This window comes from Sorex fumeus, unplaced genomic scaffold (genome assembly GCF_029834395.1).
Source record: "Sorex fumeus unplaced genomic scaffold, SorFum_2.1 ptg000021l, whole genome shotgun sequence".
NCBI lineage: Eukaryota > Metazoa > Chordata > Mammalia > Eulipotyphla > Soricidae > Sorex > Sorex fumeus.
The window spans coordinates 346,789-363,783 of NW_026606078.1; the positions used below are offsets into that span (position 1 = coordinate 346,789).

The 16,995-nt window shown below is 39.8% G+C and overlaps 2 protein-coding genes across 5 annotated transcripts in view; one reads left to right on the plus strand and one right to left on the minus strand.

The window, feature by feature from the left end:
* The window catches only part of TTC13 (tetratricopeptide repeat domain 13), a 77,741-nt gene extending 76,817 nt beyond the window's left edge, over window positions 1-924 (minus strand). The window contains exon 1 of one of the 4 annotated variants that reach the window (XM_056113627.1): window positions 598-924. In XM_056113627.1, coding sequence (XP_055969602.1) covers window positions 598-877 — 280 coding nt within the window. In that variant the 5' untranslated portion in view covers window positions 878-924. The remainder of the gene's footprint in view (window positions 1-597) is intronic. The other 3 variants (XM_056113626.1, XM_056113629.1, XM_056113628.1) reach the window with 3 other exon arrangements.
* A 238-nt stretch (window positions 925-1,162) lies between these two features.
* Window positions 1,163-13,552, plus strand: ARV1 (ARV1 homolog, fatty acid homeostasis modulator). The gene is made up of 5 exons (XM_056113625.1): window positions 1,163-1,358; window positions 5,302-5,421; window positions 7,419-7,572; window positions 12,299-12,520; window positions 13,315-13,552. The coding sequence occupies exons 1-5, from the start codon at window positions 1,200-1,202 to the stop codon at window positions 13,455-13,457; spliced, it is 798 nt and encodes a 265-aa protein (XP_055969600.1). The 5' UTR covers window positions 1,163-1,199; the 3' UTR covers window positions 13,458-13,552.
* Window positions 13,553-16,995: the final 3,443 nt, after the last annotated feature.

A 16,995-nucleotide genomic window follows, 5' to 3' on the forward strand; every position in this document is an offset into this window, starting at 1 on the left:
CCTTTGAACCCTCAGAACTTGCGCAGCGTGATCATTCCCAGCGATTATTATCATACGGGTCGCTTCTCTACCTTCCCTACCCTCCGCGCAATGGTTGGAACTAACCCCAAATGTGTGCAGAGGTTGTGTTTTAAAGAGAACATCAATCCGAGAAGTCAGGAACCCCGATTTCCAGCCCGAAGACGTGTGAGGCAGATTGCCCCAGGTCCGCGTGCGGGCCTCTCTCCTCTGGGCCTAGTCGCCCCAGTCCGCCGGTCACTTTCTAGCGCTCACGGCACCGCGGCGCCCACAGCCGATATGGGGAAATGCCAAGGGCAATCTGCCATCTCCTCCTCGGTCCCTTCAGGAGTTGCCCGGACTCCGGTGACCCCCGCCAAGGCGCTGGGAAGCACGTCGGCTCTTTTCTCCATTCCCCGCCCTCCCCACCACGGCGGCTACGAGAAAAGGGCGCACGGCGCCGTGGGTGCGAGCGGCGGGAAACGGCCCCAGCCTGACACCGGGCAGGGCTGGCTCCACGTCCCGCCGGCGGCCAACTCGCCAACCTCCAGACCCGCCACTCGGAGTCACTAGGACGCCCGCCCACCGCCGCCCACTCACCGCCGCACTCGGCAGAAAACTGGTCCCCCCAGTCTCCGGACGGCGGGCTGCAGCCGCCGCCGCCCGCCGGGGCCTCCTGCTGCTGCCGATGCTGCAGCTCCTGCTTCAGCAGCGAGAGTGGTGAATAGTGCTCGGTGGCCAGGGCGCCCGGGCACAGCCCGGCTGACAGCACCCCCAGCAGCAGCACCAACAGGACGCGCCAGGCGCCTCCGGCCGAGAACACAGCGCCTCCCCAGCAGCAACAGCAGCAGCAGCAGCAGCAGCAGCCGGCAGGTGCCATCTTCCCGAAAGGCGCATGTGCAAAGGCCTCCCCCGCGAGGTGCGGCCTCGCCGCCCTAACCCACCGCGGCAGGTGAGCCGTGGCAAGTGGGCAAGAGAAGGGAAATGGCATTGCCTAATGGAAGTTGTAGTCCCAGCTCCGCCGACTTCGAGCGCCTTTCCCGGTCGGGGGACTACGATTCCCAAGTCGCCGTGCGCGGCGCAGGTTTTTCCGGTACGGCGTCTGACGTCCTCCCGCTTCTGTGTCGGAAGTTCTGGGCGAACTTGGAGTGCAAGTGAGCCCTGCTGGAGGCGGGGTGCGCCTGGGACCTGGCCAGTGCAACATGGAAGGGGTTGCGGCTGGGAAGAGGGACAAAATTGGGATGCCGGCGACCTCTGCTGCTGCTTCAGCCTCCTGCCAGTACAGGTGTATCGAATGCAACGAAGAGGCCAAGGAATTGTACAGAGACTATAACCATGGCGTGCTGAAGATAACCATCTGCGTGAGTTGTCAGGTGTGGGGTACCTTTGCCAAAAAGTGGGCTGGAGGGATTTGGGGACCAATGGCTGTGAGTCAGTGATGGAGCACCGAACCTGCCTTGACGAATGTGTGAAATTTGTCAGAGCTATTTGGGGCGATACTGAAAATGGACGAGGTTCAGGGTTTTCGGTTCAAATCAGTTCAGTCATAACCATAACTCCTTCCAGAGTCAGTCGAGCCGGTCGCTTGGATAACCTAACCCATCATATGAAAAATTCACAAGTTTATAACGTATTGTTCCTGTTGCAGGTAAGATCCGGGCGAACAAATTGTTCGATGGAGACAATTGTGGGTTATGCAGAGAAGTTTAAAGCTCAAATCAGGCTTATATTTAGGCTCAGGTCAAAGCTATTTCTTCGTAGTCTCTCCGTTTCGTGTACAGTTGATATCGTGCTTACACGGCATAACCCCATATTAGATTTTCAGAGGATACCTTTATTCCTTCAAATTTTATTCATTGTGAGTTCAGAATTTTTTATAGGAGGCAGAATGCTAGAGGGTGGTAAAGTAAAATTTTGCTTTTAAGGTATTCCGAGTCAATCTATAAAAAATGCTCTTCTGTTTTAAAACTTTAAAAATTGGACAGGGAATACGACTCAGTGGTAGAGTTGTATGAGTCCTGGGACGCAGAGCTGCAAAAAAAAATTTTTTTTAATTTAACAAATTAAAATCACAAAATAGGAAGTTTTTTGAAGACCATTATGAAAGAACTTGTCACGTAGAAGGCTGGCTTTTTTTTTTTTCTTTTGGGCATCACCCATCGATATTGGTAAAACCCAGTTGTCATTTTACCAGACAAGCACCTTACCCACAGTACTAACCCTCCGGCCCCTGAAAGCATTTTTGTCACATTTTATTCTCTGGTAGCTTTCTATTGCTCTTTAGAAAAAGCAATGCCAGTAACACAGGGGAGCATACAAAGTGTACCTCTTTAGCCTGATATCAATTGATAAATTCACTATTCCTCATTTAAGTGTTTTTTTCTCACTTGGCAAAATTTCAGCTCACATAAGTGGTAACATAATGCCTTCTGTATCCCTCCACTCTTGTATTTCCTAATGAGATAGAAGATAATATTCTTATTTTTAAAATGGCAATTATTAGTAATGTACATAGTAGGGAAAAATCTTTTAGTTCATGCTGGACTCTATTATTAAACCATAAAGCAATTTGGAGGAATGTCTCCGTCAGTGCTCAGGAGCCCCTAGGGCCATCCCAGTGATTCTTGGCCCAGCCGTGTGGGCCTAATGGCCTAATGATTGCAGTCTCTTCTTGTATCAGAGATCTAATTCAGACCTGTGCACATGCAAGGCATGCGTACAACCCTTTGAACTATCATCCTGCTCCCATAAAATCACTGTCACTGTCCTACGTTGTTCATCGATTTGCTCGAGCAGACCCAGTAACATTGTGAGACTTGTTACTGTGTTTGGCATATCGAATACATCACGGGTAGCTTGCCAGGCTTTGCCGTGCAGGCAAGATACTCTCGGTAGCTTGCCGGGCTCTCCCAGAGGGGTGGAGGAATCGAACTCTGGTCAGCCCATAAAATAATTTTTTAAAATTTCTGAAGGGAAAAAAGTTTTGGTACCAGTGGATATGAGTCAGTGATGGAGCACCTAACCTGCCTTGATGAATGTGTAAAGATGTGTTTCCAACTCTTTTCTTCACTGCAAAGTACTATCTCTGGCTTTTTGAGTATGATCTGCAGCAAATACACATTTGTACCAATTTGTGTAACCCCTGGTGTATGAGCACCAGTGTATCAGATTACAACAACAAGAAGACAATGGAAGGAAAAATAAATTGTAGGCATCAGGTTCTGTTAGGAAAAAATATCCAAAAGTGCTAAACAGTGACAACCAATATCCCCAACACTCTGATTTTTATCCCTCAGCAATACACTCAGCCTTACCTCGTATCTGTATTTTTCATCCTATACTTTCTCTTGCTCTTGGGCTTTGGTTTGGTTTGGTTTGGTTTTGGTTTTTGGGCCACATCTGGTGATGCTCAGGGATTACTCCTGACGTTGCACTTAGGAATTACTCTTGGCAGGCTTGGTGGAACATATGGTGATACTGGGGATCAAACCCAGGTTGGCTGCATGCAAGAGCCTTACCCACTGTACTATATCTCCAGCCCTTTTGTCAATCCACTCAATTTACCTATATTTCCTCCATCTAATGGAAACATGTACCTTGCTTTTTATTACTCTCTGTGCTTCAGTTTATCACAATTTACTATAATTGTTCTTTAAAATATAGTATTTTTAATTATTTTTAATATTGTATATAGTGCCTGGCTTATCTCAAATGCTCAAATATTTGATAAGTATTTTATGGTAACAAAACAACTTGCTAGAGAGTCTCATAATACTCAGTACTACATCAGCAGTAATCCAGTTTCCTCTCCTGAGTGTTAGCTACAAAGATGGCTTAGAGCACCCCTACCCTTGTGGAAGTTAAACTTCACTTTTAAGGTAAGTATTTGCTTATTGAGGGGTAGAAAAGGGAATTTTGTAGCAATAATGGGAAAGAAAAATATACAATGGGTACATTTCTTAATGACACAAATGAATTGGAGATATATTTCGAAGTGAATCCAATTTCATTTTGAGGGAAAAATTTAATAATTTTCAGTGCAATTCACTATTTCTGTTTTGGTGCCTTACAATTTTAAAGTACTGTGGGACCAGAGAGATAGTACATGGTAAGGAGCTTTTTTGCATGTGGTCAATCCTGAATCAATCCCACCACCGTATGTGTTTCTCCAAGCATTTTTAAAAGTGACCTCTGAGCACTGCTGGGTGTGATCCCCAAAAACCAAAAAAAAAAAAAAATTAGAAAATAAAATTCTTTGCAAGATTAGCTTATACAGTGAGTATTAGCATTGTTGCCATTGTATAATTATTAATGTTTTAAACACTACATTTTCTGTGAGGTACTTACTGTGTACCACATCTACATTTTACATATTCTATAGCCGTAGAATTTTACATATTCTAATAGCAGCATAACAGTGTAATAGAAATTGCTAAACTGCCAGAGAATGCGGTTTTGGATAATCTGAACCCAAGCGCCAAGCTGAGTTCCGTAAAGACAGCATTCTCCAGTATCTACTATAGCTGGAAAAGAACATTTTCTATTATTCTCAGTGCTATTGTGGAATTACATAGGATAACCTTGGAATCTTCCATCAAAGTTGTTGGCATTGTGCCACCTTCTTTATTAATTTATAATTCACATAAGTTCATGGTGAAGGGTTATTTTTCTTTTCCCCAGATTTCAAGATTCACAGAGTTGTGGAGGTAACCATGTAGCCAGTTAACAGGTGATAATTTGTCAGTGAAAGTACATTACAAATTATGTATTTTGTAACAGTTCCCACAAATTGAGAGAATTTTCTAGGATAATTACCTATTTGAATCAACCTTAAAATCATCACTTCTTGGTCCTGATAGATACACAAGGGTTAAGGCACTTGCTTTGCATGCAGCTGACCCTAGTTCAATCCTGGGATACCAGTACTATCTCTGTCCCTGAGCACCACCAGATATAGTCTCTGAGTTTAGAGCCCTGAGCACCACCAGATATAGTCTCTGAGTTTAGAGCCCTGAGCACAGCTGAGTGTGGTCTAAAAGCAACAATACAAAATAATAAGTACTTCTTAATTTTTTAATGAGGCTAAAATATTAATTTTTCAAGCCCAGAAAATTATATTTAATCATTTCTGAAATCAGGTCTTATATAGATGACATCTTGTATCTAAAAGAATGATTATTTAAATAAATGCTGATACAGCCTTACCCCTGTCCAACTCCAGAATGGATCCTGCTGTCTAGAAGTCCTGTAAGATTTCCAAATGTATGAATTGGCTTATTCTTGTATTATCTTAAATTATTCCAGAAGTCCTGCCAGAAACCTGTGGACAAATATATCGAATATGATCCTGTTATCATCTTGATTAATGCTATTCTCTGCAAAGCCCAGGCCTATAGACATATTCTTTTCAATACTAAAATAAATGTAAGTTGTAGAATTTTAAGTTTCTGATTTTACTTGATGATGTGATTACATTTTAAAAGGTTAATACTTTTGTACATAATTAAAGATCATTTTAAAATTATTTCAGTTATGTCTGGAAGTTTCTAGACATAAAACTTTTTAAAAAATGTGCACAATGTTTAGAGAGTATATATGAGTGCGGTTGTTGGCAGAAAACTGACAAGTCACAGTCTCAGGTACTTTTTGTAGATTACCTTCTGAAATATATATCAATTATTCTGAATTAATTAAAATTGAATATATCTAGGTACAGAGACAATAATATCTAAAAGAAGTAAAGAAACATTAAAAGAAATATATGAAAACATTACTTACTGCATTTTATACTGTGCGATTGAGGTTATGCATGAGGTGAATAACAATGTTAAACTGAATCTGAAAAATTATAATTTACAAAATTGTATTCCCAAAACATTTAGTGTACTGAGTTGTGAATTAATACTTTTGATAAAACAAACAAACACTGTCCTCCTGTTGTTCATCGATTTTGCTCGAGCGGGCCCAGTAACCTCTCCATTTTGAGACTTGCTGTTACATGTTTGGCATATCAAATACGTCACGGGTAGCTTGCCAGACTTTGCCGTGCGGGCGAGATACTCTTAGTAGCTTGCCGGGCTCTCTGAGAAGGATGGAGTAATCAAACCCGGCACGACCAGGCTGGCTGCGCGCAAGGCAAAACGCCCTACTGCTGTGCTATCGATAAAGGACAGCCAATACTATTTGAAAATCAGATGAACTTTTTAGTATATACCCCAAATTTTTCACAGAAAATATACATAAAAAAAACATTTATCTGAAGTTCATATTTCACTGGGTAGTCTGTTATATTTTTTTTTCTTTTAACATGGACTGTAATGGTGCAGTTTATCTATTCTTGTACCTTCTGCCTCAAGTTAAACCCTGGGCAGTTTTTTAATTACTAGACTATTTTTTTTTAAGTCACTGTGCTTTACATTTTTTCTGTATAGACCACTTTGCCTCATATTAGAATTACCTGGTTGAGATGATAATGGATAAAAGTTAATACTTCCAAGTCTCAGCCTCACCCAGTGATTTAAGTCTGAATCACTGGAATTAGGAGCCAGACATTGAAATTTCTTACATCCCTCAGCAGTTTCCTAGTTTGGTCAGAAGGCCAGTGTGCCATCAGGATATACCTGTTCCTACACTACAATGGGTTTGCACACACTTTTATTTACCCACTTCACAGTGATAAAGTTCAACCTGTAAGGGAAATTACCTAAGGACAGAGATGCAGCTCAGTGACTGAGCATATGCCTGGCATGTATGGGACTCTCAGGCCAATTTCTGGAAATATATATATTCTTGGTACATCTTTTTTAAATGCATATTTAAGATGATAGGTTTTTTTTTTGTGATGTGTTGAAATCTTCTGTTCTCTCATTGTTGCTCTCACCAGTCCATGAATCACATATATTCTTGTTTGATTGGTTGTTGAAAATAAAATGGATAGTTGTTGGAAATAAAATAAAAGTTAATTAACACACTGATGCTGGTGTATACCACTGGTGGCTCATACTTAAAGGTAGCAGTTACAAATTACAGTATCTGCATTAACATGTTAAAAGTAATAATTCTTAGTTAGAAAAGCACATTAAAATTTTTCCATCTCAAAAAGAAAAATATGTTCTAAAATATGCATGTCTAGAATTTATTCCCAAAGATTCTGAATCAGAATTGGACCAGAATTAAAGATTTGTCTGTTTAAAAAAAAAAAACCCTCCCCCTGTGTGATGATTCTATTGGATGTTGCAAATTAAGACTCACTGATTTACAAACTGAATACAACTTTATAATTAATTAAACAATTCTGAATTTAGAAAGCTACTAGATTGGATGTTTTTCAGAACCATTAATAAATAGCTAGATCTGTACTCATTGATAATAAGTTTAGTTGAGTCTATCTAATTGAATGGCAATGTCTTTTTGACTATCAGATGCATGGAAAACTCTGCATATTTTGTTTGCTTTGTGAAGCATACCTGAGGTGGTGGCAGCTTCAAGATTCAAACCAGAAGAGTGATCCTGGTGACTTTATCAGATATGCTAAAGAGTGGGATTTCTATAGAATGTTTGCAGTTGCTTCTCTAGGTAGGAAGAAACCATGATTTCTGTTCTTAGTTGATTAGTGCTTATTTTTCTGATAAAAGCATGGTGTGTAGTCTTAAACAGTAAGAAAAGCCATTTAATAAAGGATTTGAGACTAAAATGTAGCTTTATCACTAACCTACTAGATGAACTTGTCAGAACGTTATCTGTTTTTCCACTTTTTGTTTCCACACATATGATATGGAAATAATTTTATTGTTATATTAGAGAGTTTTATCCAATATTTTTCCAACAGTACTGTTAAAAATCAATATGTTCTCAGATGTGAGTAGGGTGGAGGTAAGAAAAAAAAGTAATGGGACTGTGCAGTAGTACAGCAGGTAGGGTGCTTGCCTTGTACATAGTGGACCAGGGTTCAGTCCCTGACATTCAATATTGTCTTCTGCTTGCAGAGCAAGGAGTAAGTCCTGAGCATCACCAGGTGTGGGCGCCAAAAAAAAAAAAAAAAAAATCAGTATAGTCTGATTTATAATTTGAAGGTTATCTTGGTCCTATCTTTTGTTGTTGTTCTTTTTTCTTTTTATATTTTTCACTTCACTTCACTTCATCATCCTGTTAATCGTCGATTGCCTCGAGCAGGCCCCAGTAACGTCTCTTTCATCCTAGCCCTGAGATTATTTTCACGGCTCTTTAGGAGAATGAGACCCATCATTGTTACTGGTATTTGGCATATTTGGTAGGCCACGGGGAGTTTGCCAGACTCTGCCCTGTGGGCAGGCTACATTCCATAGCCTGCAAGTTTGTCAAAAGTAGGAATGAGATAATAAGATGTCATAATAAGATGTCCGGGATCTGGATTTTATAGTCTCTGAGTCTTGGCCGCTGATGGGATTACACGGCGCCAGGGGGCCAGGTGGTGGGTGTGACCCCCGCCTACTGGAATTTGGAGGATCTGGGTGGAAGATGCTCGACTCCAAATCGAGTAGGCTTGGAGGTCTCGGCCCCGGAACCCGCGTGGCTTTGTCCCTCTGCCAGTACCTTCAGGTGTGCGGAGAGTGGTCTCAGCATGGTGGTGGCTGGTCCTGGAGGTCTTCGGCTGCCGTAGCCCTGGTCGGGGCGGGGAGGAAAGCTCAACCCGCTCCCCTCTAAGGGACTCCGGGAAGGAACACCCAGGCGCGGGGGCAGAGACTGCACTTTTCTCGTCCGGGATCTGGATTTTATATTTTTACTGAAGTAAAAGTTTTATTAAAGAATTTTGGGAGAGAAGAGAGTTCCATAAAGGAAATAAATTATACACCCCAAGTACATATGCACAGGCAACTTCAAAATGAAGCTCAAAAATTTAGTTATTTAGGGGCCGGAGTAATAGTACAGCAGGTAGGGCATTTGCCTTGCACATGGCTGACCCAGTTTGATCCCCAGCATCCCATATCCAGGAGTAATTCCTGAGTACAGAGCCAGAAATAACCATTTAACATCGCTGGGTGTGATCCAAAAATCCAAAAAACAAAAAATTAGATTTTTATTTATTACACATAGAAAAATTTGCCCATCTCCCAAGTTCCCTAAATTAAATAATTCCTTTCCCTCAGAATTTAAATTTGTAACTTAAATTTACAAGTTAAAAATTTGTAACTGTCAGAATTATAGTTAGCAACCATTGGTAGCCAGGCTTTTCTGCTTTGAAAATTTATTTTAATGAAAAGTTATTTTAGTAATATTGTCTCTAAGTTCATGCCAATGTCACATTCTGGTCTGTGTTCTCTTTATTCCTTCTTTCTTTTTTATCTGCTCTTAATTCCTTTGTTCCTCTCATCTAGCTCAGTCGTTTTAAAAATCATCTATAGGGGCTGTAACAATACAGCAGGTAGGGCACTTGCGGCTGACCTTCCAAGCACGCCAGGAGTGATCCCTGGCACAGACCCAGGATTAAGCCCTGAACACCACCAAGTGTGGCCCAAAAAATGAAAAATTAAAAATAAAAATCATCTATACGATGAGAATTCCCAATTGTACATAATATCATTACAAATATACTGCATTTTGTAATTTAAACGCTATTTTAAAGTCCCACAGCCCATTTAAAAAAATTGCTGATACAGGAGAAGGCCTCTGCACACAGTATTTTCTCCACTGCATCCTAGGCAGCAACTTTTAATGAAAGCCTCCAGAAATTGAAGCTTCATAACGTCTGTCTCTTGGAAGCATGTACTGGGAGCTAATGCATTTCATAAATCTCTCACCAAGTTAGAAAAACATGGAGGTTATCTAGTCTATTCTTCTATCCAATGCACGAAAGTCTTCTCTCTGGGTTCCTGCAGGATGTTCTTGCATTGTATACATCCACTATCAGGAGGCAATCCACCATTGTTAGACAGTTCTTGCCAAGAAATTTGTTATTTTACCTTCTTTTTTTGTCCAGGATCCAAACTAGAAGATATGCATGATTGAACAGATCTTTGTAGCTAATAATAATAAGCCCTATATTTCCTTTTTTTGGGGGGGTGGTGTCTGGGATCGGAGGGGCAGTGTTTGTGGGTAGAGGTGGTGGTGGTTTCAAAGCAGTGCCCAGTGAATCCAGAGACCACTCCTGGGTTTCCCAGCCAACCAATCAGTGGTTCAGTGCAATGGCCCAAAGATGAGGTGCTGCCTGTGCCCTGTGGTGCCAGGGATCACCCAGTAATGGTTGGGAGCCTCCAGGGCCATCTACAAGCGCTTCAGTTATTTTAATGGGACATGGTTGTTTCATTGAAGTATATACCAGTTTTGATGTAGGTTAATCATTCTAAATTATTTTTTTGTTGATCGTAATCACCTATGTTTGGATCCTCTTTAGATTGGTTATATTCCATTACAAAACATTTTAAGAAGAAAGCAGTTGTGTGTGTGTGTGTGTGTATGTGTGTGTGTGTGTGTGTGTGTGTGTGTGTGTGTGTGTTCCTGAAAAACTATTCTGCAGAATCCTAATTAACACAGTTTATAAGACAAAGTAGGGTCAGAAACACTCAACATAAAACAGCTGCATGATCAGAGCAGTAACAATTTTAATAAATAAAAATAATTTAATCAAAAGGTATGTTAAATTGGAACAACAAAGATTATGTTCTATTCTTACTATGGAATACAAGTTGTGTTATTGCATCTTCATTAGAGGACCTCCAGCTCCAAGCACATCCCTTCGATTCCACTGTTCTTCCTGCATTAACATATGCCTCAGAGACCTGGGCCCTATGAAAACAGGACGAGAATGCTATTCGGATCTCTCAAAGAGGAATCGAAAGAGCTATGCTTGGAGTATCACGCTTCACTCAAATGAGAGATAGAATCTGGAGTTCCGATCTCCATCAATGCTCAAGAATCAGGGACGCTGTCTCATTTGCCAAGGCATCAAAAATCAGATGGGCTGGACACGTAATGAGGTTTAGAGACGACTGCTGGACTAGAGCCATTACTGACTGGATTCTACGGGACGTCAAAAGATCACATGGACACCCACCTATAAGATGGTCAGACTTCTTCGTCAAGACCCTGAATGATCAGTTTGAGGCTCCGCATGTTCCTAGAATGAGCAGATGCCATTGGGCTACGCTAGCACGCAACAGGGATGAATGGAGACGTTACTGGCACCCGCTCGAGTAAATCGATGAGTAACGGGGTATCAAGTGATCAAGTGATCATTAGAGGACAACGAAAATTTTTTAGAAGGATAAGAAATTGTATTTTAAAGGTTTGTTAAAATTAATAAAGAGAACTAGGAAGCTATCTCAAAGGGCTAATGTGCATCCCTTGTATGCCAAAGGCCTGGTTTTGATTGACAACACTGCATGATTAACAAGCACCACCAGAAATAACCCCAACCTTCAAGAAAAAGTAGCCTCTGAGCATCTCTGGGTGTAGTCAAAATAAACCAAAATTAAATTAAAAGGAAGTTTTACATTTTAGGTAACTGCATTCAAATTCCTGTAGATAATATAAGTGGAATAAACAGTGGAATAAGAAATAATATTTTTATAAGTAATTTTTTTAATAAGTCCCATACTCAAACTTAAAAACCTCCATTCTCCTGTTTTATTCTTTCCATGAAGATCTTTAAAACTGAAGAGATTTAAAGAGAATCTTACCTCCCAGAAGGAACTTAGGATGTTGATGATTACAGTTCTGATGGCACTATTTTTTCTTCAATGGATTATGAAATGTTTCACAAAAGAATTACTGTAAATATTATTAATGTAAAATTTGCTGAATGTGTCTTAAATATAACAGCATAATTTATTACAAGAGGCAGGGACTTATTTTTTTTTTTAACGAAGGAAAAGAAGCCAGGGATGTAGTCCAGTGGTAGAGTGCCTGCTTTATATGGGTTGGTTCCTCCAAAGAAAGAGAAAAAGGAAAGTTAACCTTTTTTTTTTAAGTAAATAGATTTTATTTGGAGGGTTTTTTAGGTGTGGAGGGGAAGAGTGAGGGGGGGAGAGAGAGAGAGAGAGAGAGAGAGAGACGCACTCAAGAGAAAACATGGGCTTCTCCAAGGGTGGAGAGAGCCCCTACACATATCTTACCATTAGACACGAAAGCATGAAAGTACACATCTCAAGAGGGGAGATGCGGGGGACATGTGCTCAGGCACCATGGGCTTGGACAGCATATGTGCCAGGAAAGTTAATCTTAATAAAACATTTTGTGTGGATTCAGCTGTATTTTGAAATTGTGGTTTACTTTTTATAAAGGGATGTGGTTTGGATAGAAACATATTTTTCTGTTTCTTCTTTAGAACAAGCTGCATTTTTTGTTGGCATTTTTACTTTCCTGTGGATAGAACCTATGCTAGTGGGGGGAAAAAACAACCTCACCTTGCTGCTGAAAGCATTGTTATTATCTAGCTATGGAAAACTCCTACTGATTCCAGCTGTCATTTGGGAACATGACTACACACCCTTATGCCTCCGACTCATTAAAGTGTTTGTTCTTACATCAAATTTTCAGGCAATTAGAGGTATGTTTCTGTGTTTTTTTTTCTATTACATCAATTTTCAATCCACATAAAAGTGTAAAAGGCTTATCTTCTGAATGCCATTTTTATATAATCTCTTAAATACTGATATTTTTTTCTTACTATAATAACAATGCCTAACATTTATATTATCTTGTGCATCACATATTCAGTGGATTTTAATTTTTTTTTTCAACTTAACCACACAGTGCTTTTAGTTTTCAAAATGCTTTCAAAAGATGTGTTATCTGTCCCTCTGTCCTGTGGGGTTATAAAAGCAACCATTATTACGTATACTTTATGAATGAGTTTGTGATGACTTTTCCAAAGTTACATGGCTGGATAGTTATCAAGCCACGATAAGATGCCAGGTACCTGTTTGCCAACTTAGCATACTATCAGCAAAGAAAAAATAAGGAACTTCATTTTCCCATGTATGTGAGAAATGCTATTTTAAAACTTTAACATGAGTTTTATCATAAGGCTCAGCAGTTGTAGAACTGAGCTTATCAGTTTTTTTCTGCTAATCTTTTTATAACCATAAGACCTGTTTTTATTTTCCTTTTAATATTCCCGAAGCTTTTTATTTGAGGAGAAGTAGCTGAGTATTTTATAAGCAGATGAATTGATTCTGTCAAGGATTTTGTGGATAGAAAACTATGAGAATATTAATAAGAACAATGGTTTTCTAAAATCAGCTTTACAAAACAGTTATATTCATACTACCATATAATTTACATGCCAGTTATTATTTGATTAAACTTTTAAAAACTTACTAGTTCCCTTTTCTTTTTCAGTGACTCTAAATATCAATCGAAAGCTCTCCTTTTTGGCAATATTAAGTGGCTTACTGCTGGAAAGCACCATGGTCTACTTCTTCCAGAAGATGGAGTGGGATATTGGAAGTGACTGTGCCTTCTATAAATCTCAAGACTTTTGAAGAAGTAGAAAAGTATCTTTGTGTTCATGTATGTATTCAGGGAAAGAAATTTTCAGAATTGGACTGATGTCTTTATAAAATAAATATCTTCACAATTTTCATTCCCTAACATATTACTTCCAAGTCACGTCCAGATCTTCCTGAAGGATGTTAGTACATTTCTCTTAGAGTCCCAGTTCTTTTGTCATATTCAGTGGCTTCAATCTCTAGTTGGGTTTTTTGGGTTTTTTTTGTTTGTTTGGAAGGCTGGTTGGGTTTTGGTTTTTCAGGGTTTTGCTTGTTTGTTTTCTAGTTTACAGTCCTACTCATAATTTCTCTGACACCTTCTCTGAAACTAAGTTTTTATATTAACAGATTTGAATTTGTTCCACTGACCAGTATCTCCTACTTTTCTCAATCATTTTATTCCCACATTCTACCTTCCCTGCTTTGAATGCCCTTGTTTTCTACCTCTAGTAGCTTGTTCCCTAACTTTCCTTAACTTCTAACCATACCTAGAACCTACAGCAGTTATTAAGTTATTCTCGTTTACTCCCTTGAAACCTGTCAGCTTTCTGCCTTTTTGTCAAGGATACTTTTGTCTAAGTCTTAACCATTTGTATTCTCTATAAACATGGAGATTGTTGTGTGTCCAGGACATCCCTGCCTATGCACTAAATGTCAGCCGGATCTCTGTGTTCCTCTAAACGTGTAGTCACCTCTAATTACCCTTCCTTCGAATGGTCTTAAAGTGAAGGGCCAGGAAGATGGTTCAAAGAGATGAAGCACATGACTTCCCTATAGAAGACCAAGAGTTTAATCTCTATTATTTCATAGTGCCCTCAACACCTCTGGGTATCTCCCTGGTAGCCCCTGAGCACTTAACATGAATGTTCTTAAATCTCTATGCTCCTCGTTCCTGTGTTTGCTATCACTTTCTTGAGAATCACTTAACATTTTTTCATCATTCACAACTTGCCTGGACATGTCTTCATATGTTTTTCATTCCCTACTGTCTAGCTTCCTCTCTGGGGCCATTTCCAACCTTTAAGTCCTCCTTTTAGTCACAGGTGTATTTCTGGACCACAACCTATTTCTCCTTGCAGACTGTTTTAGAATGTAGGCTGACTTTAGAGGTTTGGCCTTGAGCTTGAGTGGCTGTAGATGGTGAGGAAGGCACAGAGGCTGGAGCTGCACCCTTGACCACTCTCACATGTGGAAAGGCTTTTTGTAGGTGGCACCTCTAAATCTCTGTATATAACTGTCCTTTTCCTCTCCAGGTCTGCAGAGAAATTGCCCTTCTCCAAATGGCTCTTCCCCTCTGCACTATTTCATAACAATTGACAAACCTGTTCTTCACTAGCTTTTCTCTTTGTAAAGTATCATTTCTGAGTCTCCTGAATCTGCATTCCTAAGACTCATACCCCCTTTGTCAGGGTTGTCCTCCTCCAGCTCTACTCTGAAGCACTCCTCTTCTAAAACCAGCTGCCTGTTGTTTTTTTTGTAGTTTTTTTTTTTAATTGTTTGTTGCAGGATCCTTAGCAACAAACAGCAGTTATGTCCAGAAGCTTCTGAGACTGCCCCAGTACCAAATTCTTGTCAGGTTGTCCATTATCATTCCTGGTTAGGAAAACAAGTTTGCCTGCCATTAATAGCCTTTTGAAAACCATTATCTTCTTTGACGTTACCTCATTTTTTACACTCTGTCATATTAAAATTTCATGTGTTTTGTGACTGATTCTCCCAATTGGGTTAAAAGTTTGCTGTCTTGGGGCTGGAACTATGGTACAGCGGGTAGGGCATTTGCCTTTTACGCGGCCGACTCGAGTTCGATTCCCAGCATCCCATGTGGTCCCCCGAGCACCGCCAGGAGTAATTCCTGAGTGCAAAGCCAGGAGTAACCCCTGTGCATCGCCAGGTGTGACCCAAAAAGAAAAAAAAAAGTTTGCTGTCAGAGCAATAGGCAGGGTCTGGGAACAACCAAGTGTTCAAGAATAGTTGACTATATAAAGAAATTATACACAATGCATATACACAATGGAATAAGAAAAGGAAATTTAAGAATTAAGAAAATTAAGAATTAATTAAGAATTAAGAAAATTAAGAATTAATTAAGAATTAAGAAAATTAAGAATTTAAGAAAAGGAAAAGTCATGCGATTTTCTGCTACGTGAAGCGACCTGAAGGGTATCATGTTGAAGGAAATTAAAGAAAGAGATTCTAACACAGAATTATCTCTCTCGTATAAGAAACATAATGATGGAATAAGGAATACCAAAGACAATGGAAACAATATAAGAACTGGTATTCAATAGGAAGCATGCCACTTGAGGAGACGGGGAATAGAACAGGGAGGGGTAAAATCTATGGTGGAGGGAAGTGTTCAAGTGGGAAGGAAAGGTACTAAAATGTGGTAAAGTGTTTTATATGAAACATCAGCAACAAAACTGTAAACCATAGTGCAAAAACAGATCCTGAAGTTTCTGGATGCAGCTACAAGATATCTCCAAATTGCACAATACTGAAATTCCAATAGGAGCACACCATATTATATGGGCCAACTAAATGCAACAAACAATAACACCGACAGCTCAACTAGCAAAAAACAGCTTAGTAAGTCCTCAGGCAAGGAGTTAACTACCCCATGGTGAGATATAACAATTTTCACAAATTTTCTTTTAGTGAACTATTTTTTGATAATTTCATAAATCATATAGTTGTAATAAGCAATATGAAATCAATTACTCTATGCTTGCTAAGGGAGCAGTCTTAGAGGGTGGTTGGTAAAATGGAGACATTCGTGAGAGGAAGGTTACTCTGGGGGCCTGATTGGTGTTGGAATATCAAAAACCTGCAGCAACTATATTATGAACAACTTTGTAAACCACAATGTTTAAAGCATTGTTTTTTTAAGTGCCTCTCATAGAAGCAGACTGATGACTGGAGGTAAATTGGTTTTTGTTTGTTGTTTTTTGGGTTTTTTTTTTTGTTTTTGTTGTTTTTTTTTTTTCTTTTTGAGTCACACCTGGAGATGCACAGGGGTTACTCCTGGTTCTGCACTCAGGAATTACCCCTGACGGTGCTCAGGGGATCATATGGGATGCTGGGAATTGAACCCAAGTTGGCCACGTGCAAGGCAAACAACCTACCCTCTGTACTATCGCTCCAGGCCAATGGAGGTAAATTGGGGTGGCAAGAGGGCATTGTTAAAAGGAAGTTGCCACAGGAGAAGGGATTGGAATTGAGACATTGTGTGCCTGAAACCTTTTTTGTAATTTTGTAGTGACTAGAAATTTAAAAAAAAAAAATTTTTTTAAAGTTTGCTGGCAGGAAAAAACATGTCCAAGGAAAATTTATCTCCCATAGTACAGAGACTTCCCTATTTAATTTGCTACTTGATTTTCAGAAGAATTCTACATATTTCTATTATTACTTAAGGTTCTATTTTTTAAAAACTATCTGAATTACAACTAAAAGTCTTGACATAAATCAGAATATAAGCTTCTCGTTTCTGTTTCATGACGCAACGATCTGGATGCTCTTCTTTTAAAAAGCGATG